The 8247-nt window shown below is 39.0% G+C and overlaps 1 protein-coding gene across 1 annotated transcript; it reads left to right on the forward strand.

The window, feature by feature from the left end:
- Window positions 1-408: 408 nt before the first annotated feature.
- Window positions 409-3055, forward strand: shv (DnaJ homolog shv). The gene is made up of 4 exons (XM_065224061.1): window positions 409-748; window positions 1830-2484; window positions 2545-2755; window positions 2816-3055. Exons 1-4 carry the CDS (start codon window positions 603-605, stop codon window positions 2878-2880), a joined length of 1077 nt encoding a protein of 358 aa, XP_065080133.1. The 5' UTR covers window positions 409-602; the 3' UTR covers window positions 2881-3055.
- The last annotated feature ends 5192 nt before the right edge of the window (window positions 3056-8247 follow it).

Raw genomic sequence — 8247 nt, forward strand, 5'->3', positions numbered from 1 at the left:
TCTAACTTTTTTCATCGACAGAATCCCGTAAAATGATGTGGAATTTTTATGTAGGTTTTGATATTAGCTAAAACTTTCATTTTACGGGAATTTGTTGATGGAAAAAAGTTAGAGGTAAATGAATAGAAACGAATGCACAAAATGAATGTAAATGATCAGCCATGCCTGTCATGTGATTAAGGTAACTTCCAATTCAAACGACACCATCATCTAACCGAGGTATCGTTTTTCCCATTTTCTTCACGTTGGCAGCACCGAAACAACAAAATATCGCTCAGTCTCAGTATGTCATTCGGCTCGACCAATCAGCGAGCACCAACAAATGCCGAGTGGAGAAGCTCTGACACGGGTGCCCATCTGCCGATTGTCAGATGGAAGAAGGGAAAATTCTAGTGACGGGTTTCTCCACGATTACGGTACACGAAGCATTCGAAGCTCTCCGATAGGCGACACTAATCGGAATCGTTTTTAGTCGAATTAATAGCTATATATTTTGTATTAATCTAGTTTAGATGAATCTTTTCATAAAAGATTGTTAATCGACACGAGGTGAAACGGGTTGGTTTGCGATTGAGATTGGTTTTACCCACAAAGCCACAAAGATGAAATCGTTCCAAGTGTGGAGTATCGTTTTGCTTCACGTAGCGCTGATTTTGCTGGTGCAGCAAGTCTCAGCGGGTAGGGATTTCTACCAAATTCTGGGCATCCGGAAGACCGCTGCCAAGAACGAGGTCAAGAAGGCATACAGGTATGTAGTTTTGGTGGAATGGGTACCGTAAATCGGGATGAAGTTGATCACTTTTTATAACGGATAGAGTTGAAATCATTTTTGATGAGAAATACACCCTTGTAACTTGAGGCGAGAGGTAACACCTGAAGGGGCGTTACACTTTGTGTGCGTTCTATGAGATCAAACGAGTGTCTAGCCTTAGACATTGAAATGCATTAGGTATTGATTTATGTTTAAAGGTTTGTGAAATTTCGTTTACCTATAGTTTTAATGAAAAAATATATGACACAAGAGCATTTTTTTGCTTAAGGTTGAAACAGAACAGAATCCTTTTCATATGTAGAACTATGTATTATGCGGGGTATATAGTATCAGTGTACTTGTCATCCAATATACGAACTAGGAAACTCTACTCTCAATTAACGAGTGTGAAATCAGTAATGCAAGGATGCGAACAAGAGATAATTCAGTGCCAACATTTCAAAGGGGCGTAATTGCATTTGTAAACAATGGCTTAAGTCGTCGATTTCTCGCGAATGAAAGCTCATTCATGAAAATGAATGACACCAGCACGCAGAGAAATGTTTCCTGTATCAGCTAGCATTTGTAATTTGGAGGGGTGGGTTTTCATTTGGGAGAATTAGACGTCGATTTCATTGACGACGTTGTTTACAAAAGCAATTACGCTCCTTTCAAATGTTGGCACTGAATTGTCTGTGTGCAGCTCGACCCGAACAAAAGGTACAAAAACAAACGATCAAACTGTAGTTTGTCAGAAAACAAGCAGACTCTATCTTGATACCCGACGCTGGTTGGAACTGAATCAAAAACAAATTTGGTGTAAGTTGATAAAACACTGGTAAGGCTGAGGAGCTACAACATGTTTTAAGACTTTCTGGTCTGTAGCCTTGAAAAGCCAAAACATGCGTGAAGATTCAATTAGAGCGTTATTGACACGAAGAAGAAGGAGAGATGATTCACGTTGTTACGATGGTGTATTTTATTGTTAAGCTGATTCAAAGCATAGTTTAATCCAAATGCGAATCTAAAGCATGAATTATTGCTAAAGGTTACTTGACATATGAATTGCTATTTGCAGAAAACTAGCCAAAGAACTTCACCCCGACAAGAACCAAGACGATCCCGAAGCGTCCCAGAAGTTTCAGGACCTTGGTGCCGCCTACGAGGTACTGTCTGACGATGACAAACGCAAACTGTACGACCGATGTGGAGAGGAATGCGTCAAGAAGGAAGGCATGATGGACAACACGGATCCATTCGCGCACTTTTTCGGCGATTTTGGCTTCGGATTCGGTGGCCAGGAGCAGCGAGAAACCCCACGGGGAGCTAACATTGTGATGGACCTGTTTGTGACGCTTGAAGAACTGTACAACGGTAACTTTGTGGAGATAACCCGAAACAAGCCAGTGATGAAACCGGCACAAGGTACACGTAAGTGCAATTGCCGGCAGGAGATGGTCACGCGGAATTTGGGACCCGGTCGGTTCCAGATGATGCAGCAAACCGTCTGCGATGAGTGTCCGAATGTGAAGCTGGTGAATGAGGAACGGACAATTGAAATCGAAATTGAGCAGGGTATGGAAGATGGACAGGAGACGAAATTCTCCGGAGAGGGTGAGCCACATATCGATGGCGATCCGGGAGATTTGATACTGAAGATCAGAACGGTGCCACATCAGAGGTTTGAACGACGGGGTGATGATCTGTACACCAACGTAACGATTAGCTTACAGGTTTGTGAATAATTTCAGTAAATTTGGTCCATTGAATTATGTAATTTTCTGATCCTCTAGGATGCTCTGGTTGGGTTCACAATGGAAATTAACCATTTGGACGGCCATAAGGTTCCCATAACGCGGGAAAAGGTCACGTGGCCCGGAGCTAGGATTCGCAAGAATGGCGAAGGTATGCCAAACTATGAGAACAACAACCTCCGAGGAACTTTGTACATTTCGTTCGACGTAGAGTTCCCCAAGACGCAACTCAGTGACACTGAAAAAGAAGGTACCTTTCAGAAATTTGCTCTCGTGTTACCCGATCTAATTCCCTTTTGATAAATTTCAGACATCAAAAATCTACTGAATCAACCCTCCATCAATCGGGTGTATAATGGGCTACGATTCTCGTAATTCCACGCGGCGCTTGGATCGCAACCAACAAGACTTTAGAAGCACTAGCATAAATTGACATAAAATGCAACAAATTGATCGCCGTAGTGAAAACTCTATCCTATCTATATTTATTAACCAGAACCCAAATGGCATTCGGTGGCAATGTCAGTGACAAATATTAGATTTGGAGGCTACTGCCTCAATAAACACAGGTTCAGCGTTCTGCATTAGCAATTTGTGAATGCTGAAAACCACTACTCGAAGTAGCATTTTTGTTCCGCGGTACCCGATGATGAATTTTGTGAATTTCAATCGTTTATCAGTTTGTATGCTTATTTGTGATGTAAGGGTTTTTGTGTAAATATGTGCTGTAGATTAAATGAATTGGTAAACGAAAAAATAAAAAGATCAAATTTGAAGTAACACAAATTGTTTTAATATTAGTATTGCCTGGAAATATTCTGGCAGTTACTGATATACCATGTTTAAACTATGACTAATATTACGTTCTATGGACTGCCTTGTAATGAGTACTTATATGCCAGATTTTCTCTGCAAATCATATATGAGGGGGTTAGAAGGAAAGGGGTGTAAGTGACTTTGATCGATTCTCTTCATCGACTTTCTCTTTCGTTAATAATTCAGCTGTAAACGCATTCCTTGATTCGTGGGCCATGCTGGATGCTAGATAAGAACCGCCTTTATCAAAGTATGTGGCAGAAATAGCGCAAAATCTGTTTATAAAGCTGTGGCTATTAAAAGAGAAAGTCGATGAAGAGAATCGATCAAAGTCACTTACACCCCTTTCCTTCAAACCCCCTCATATATGACATTTAATATCAGGATAGCCTATCCCTCCCTAATTCGATATTGAAGGGATCATCGAGTTAGGGAGGATATCGAGTTAAGGAGGTTAATTTGAAAATTTGTAGTGGTCGAAGTAGCCTGGAATTACATCAAGTTAGGTAGAACATCGAGCAATAGTACGTTTAAGCACTGGCTAGAATAAGCAGTTATAACATGTTATAACGGTTGTCAAATAATTGCAACACAGAAACCACCATCAAGATAGCGCTATAACAGGTTAAAACTCTGTAGTCTGAACAAGGCATTAAATGCTGTCCAGACTGAGCAGTTATAACATGTTATAGCGCTATCTTGATGGTGGTTTCTCTGTTGCAATTAGTTGACAACCGTTATAACATGTTATAACTGTTCAGTCTGGCCAGCGTTTAACCCACGTAACATTGCAGGTTTTATCGCGGTTTTATAACATTCTAGAAGTCTAAATCATGGTCTACAGAACCCTCATAAAACCAAAATTGTTACTTGGGAAGGGAAACTTTACTGTATTACGTAACATCAGCTAAAGTCTGAACGTAGCATTATTATTAAAAAAAAAACATACATAAGCTCATAATCAGGGTATCAAAACACTGAGAGCAGTCAACAATATAGACAAAACGCTTGCGAATTGTCATGACAACTCGCTTTGCTACATACTTAGCTTGATCGGAATGGTGGAAGGAAAAATTACACAATTGTATGAAAGCTTGTTTGCAACACACGCGGGTTGGATGATACATGTAAATCAATGGGGGAAAAAAATGTGTGTCCATCGTTCCGATCAAGCCATGTCATCGCCGTATTTGCTGCAAAAACTTTCAAACAATTGGTGCTGACGGCACAATTGAACCAACGTCGCTTCACTTTATCGGTGGAGTAAAGACATGAGATAAAGTTCGCCATGTTTCACACACAGATTGACAGATGCTTATGGGATTTTACCCGAGGGGGTGCGACACATCCAGATTATCTCATTTTCAGCGTGAATCTATCTATTTTTTATATATTTATTTACAGTACAGCATCTGTTTGCATCTACTACCATCTACTTGCGCATGCTCGAATCTTTTCGTGATCGAGCTATTACCGAACAAGCAACCGTAGCAGACGAATCAGCAAGCCGGAGGTGTTTATTTACATTTCGGTGAGACTGTGGTCAAGTCATAACCGGAGAACTTTGAGATTTGGGCGTAATTGCTTTTGTAAGCAAACACGTCAATCACCGATTTTGCACGAATAAAAGAACAATCTCGCGAAAAAAAAAACTATACCAAATGGTAGAAGAATCACTCTTCTACCTGTTTGTGTTATTAGTTTTTAAGATTGAGCTTTAATACGCGAGAAATCGTCAAAGGACGTGTTTGTTTACAAAAGCAATTACGCCATAATCTCGAAGCTCTCCGGAATTGTTTAACATCCTAACACCAAAATTATAGATTTGTGAGTTTTAAGCGGTCCGTTCGAAGATAGAGACGTGACGTGACTCTTCATTTGATTTTCACAGAGAGTCACGTCTCCACGACGTGACTTTTCTCACTTCACTAGTGACAAAAGTCACTTCGACTCTCGGAATAACCCCAGCAACTGGTAGGTTGCGGTATTGTGAAAACTATCTCGTTCACGGTTTGACCGGGCTTGTTTACTGTAACATGAATTTCTTCAGTTATTCCTGTAGTGGCACGTACTCTCGGTCGGCAGGTTTACTTCAAAGATTTACAAGAGTAGCATTAGAATTAGCGTGAGTACATTCTTGACTGCTAACTATCTACATGAATGCGCGAAGTATTAGTTATTTTGTTTCCAAATCCCACAATTAGATAGCCCCATCATTAAAATTCCATGGACGATGTAAATTTAAACATTTTTGGAACACTATTTTTGCGTTCATTCGTGAATTTCACCAGAAATGTTACTGTACTGGATCACCAGCCCGCTAGTTTTTGAAGGTTTCCTATCGATAACATGCGTGTTATATAAACCCACCAGCAGATGATGCCAAGCGATAAAAACTAAATACTTAGGATTCGGCTGCATTATGTATGCATAACTAAATTTAATTTAAATTGAAAGAATTGAATAATTAGGTATGGACGTTTTAACAGTTTTGTTTTCTCATGGTTTCTATTGAAATTATAGTTCTAGATCACATTTTTATATGAAATCCATTTTAATTGCGGTTTCGCAATCAAAGTTCAATTCGGTACTAAGTTGAGGCTCTTGGAATATTTTTCCGCCATCTCATATAGTGGTTAAAGCCGCGTTTTTTTAATTTTCGCAGCTAACATCCTTATTATCGCCTTTTTTCCAGCAAGAAAACGGAAGTCCTCTGGCACAGACAAACAGACATAACACTCGCAAGTTGTTCATCGAACCTCGCATCGAACAAGCATTTAAGGTTCTACAAAGGGTAAGTAATTTTGTGTTCTTCTTATCTTTTAAACATCATAAAATCATCATCATTAGTTTACACATACATTCATATATTATGAATACGAAAATTTAAAACATGTATTTCGCGATCTTAGATCAAAAATTTCCTGTGTAAAACACATTCACTGTATTAACTTCCTTGTGTTCTTCGAAGTATAGCACAATTAAACGCAATCGAGTACACGAAACTCAAAACGACTGCTTCACAAAACTCTTGGTGAACAAAATTTATCACTAAGAAAACCATTTCTACTTTATTGATTTGCTAGCAATCGTGAAAGTATCATTGAAAGTATCAGTGTCAGATGTATTGCCTCTAGCAATGAATTTAAGTTTATTAAAACAATTAATTGCGAAGTCTGCCTCATTAACATAGATGAGTGATGTATTTAATGGTGGATAAATATCAAAAACTGATTAAATAAAACACAAATGACCAAATTAAAAAAGTCACAGAAGATTGAATTCAACACTAACAGGGTTGATGGCAGCAGTGCACGTAGCCTGGTAAACACTTTCCCGCTCAGGGGTGTAAACAATCTTGCATACAGCGCAGTCTGGCAGTGCGAATGTTTTGTCTGCTACATTCTTATCCACTAGATAGTGTGACATCACATTTGCTGTTGTATTGAAATGAAGGAAGAAAAGAGATGGTTAAGTTTTCCTCACCATACCAGTTGATATTTAAGAAAAATGGGCAGTTTTGGCGTGGAGACACTTCCAATGAATTTTACCAATACATTTAGAAAATGATGATCGAAGAATATTTCAAAAAGAAGAAGTAAACAAAATAATGACCCTTTGTAGAACCTTAACGGTTAATTTAAAAGTATCGTAGTTGGTAGTACCACCACCTGTGGCCCGCATAGTCATTTCCCTTGAGTTTGGCGTTTACACACTACCGCCATCTGTTTAGCGTACTACCCACCACAGTGTACTCAACAGATGCCGGTAATGTTTTAGCGACGATGTTTTACAGTGAAAAATATGCCTCTGGTTTATCATCAAACTTTTCGAAGCAATTCTTCAGCTTTACGTTGGAAGCGAGGTTGGAAATATACTGGGATTTTGAGACTCTTTGCATACACGAAACGAAAATCAATTATTTTATTCATGTGTTTCATTTATACATTTTTGCCAACCGCATAGGTCCTATAAGAATGCATAAAAGGTATGTGTGACCGTTTATACATTTCATTTGACACATGATCTTCATTAAATTTTTGCAAGGCGTCTGCTTATTAGTTGACTTATAAATTTTATGAATAATCAGCATTAGAAATTTGCCAAAAGGTATAAGGAGATTTCTATCCGTGTATCTTCTTCAATTGCTTTGATTTCCAAATCATTAACTTCGCCTAGTGCAGCGTTCACGTATCATGTGTATTCTATTTAATTTCGTATAACAGGTGGAATCTGTCCCACGTCCTTGGCAAAAGCATTCCAGAACTCCTTCTTTTGAACATCAGTTGCCAATGATAATTGTGGTTTAAAATTGATAGTTGAGCAGGTAATTAATACTAAAATACTCACCAGATAGTTGATTTTCAACGAGATTGACTTCATTCGCATTTTTTAGGCTCGCCTGATGTGCGTGTAGCTTCGTGCCTTCTTAGCAGCAAATGAATTGACACACACACCTACTTTTCATGAACAATCCTTTCGTACCTATCGCCATCGACTTCTATCTACTGCAGCATCGAAAAAGTAGAAACGTTAAGAAATGGAATCCTGCAAATCTACACTGAACAAGAAAATCATATGTAAATAGAGTTGAAGCTAAACGATATTTTGGATGTGTCGCCCCTCTCGATGTAAATAGAGTTGAAGCTTATAGTACGTTCATACTACAGAGTTATAACATGTTATAGCGCTATCTTGATGGTGGTTTTTGTGTTGCAATTATTTGACAACTGATATAACATGTTATAACTCTCCAGTCTGGACAGCGTTTAAACGACATTTTCGATGTGTCGCCCCCCCTCGCATTTTTCCAAATCCAGAGGAGAACAAGGCGTAATCAACTCTGCACACCCTAATCTGAGCCACGAGATTTAGCTGTGCCGATCGTGCCAAAGTAGACCGAAGTGTACCAATCAAGGTGTCAAT

The sequence above is a fragment of the Ochlerotatus camptorhynchus genome, unplaced genomic scaffold, assembly GCF_037179485.1.
Source record: "Ochlerotatus camptorhynchus isolate MF236.1 unplaced genomic scaffold, CSIRO-AGI_Acam_v1.1 ptg000204l, whole genome shotgun sequence".
Lineage (NCBI taxonomy): Eukaryota > Metazoa > Arthropoda > Insecta > Diptera > Culicidae > Ochlerotatus > Ochlerotatus camptorhynchus.

Coding starts and splice junctions, on each gene's coding strand:
- shv (XM_065224061.1), top strand. CDS start 603: ATGAAATCGTTCCAAGTGTGGAGTATCGTTTTGCTTCACGTAGCGCTG. Junction 749..1,829: donor GAGGTCAAGAAGGCATACAG/GTATGTAGTTTT, acceptor TGCTATTTGCAG/AAAACTAGCCAAAGAACTTC. Junction 2,756..2,815: donor CAGTGACACTGAAAAAGAAG/GTACCTTTCAGA, acceptor GATAAATTTCAG/ACATCAAAAATCTACTGAAT.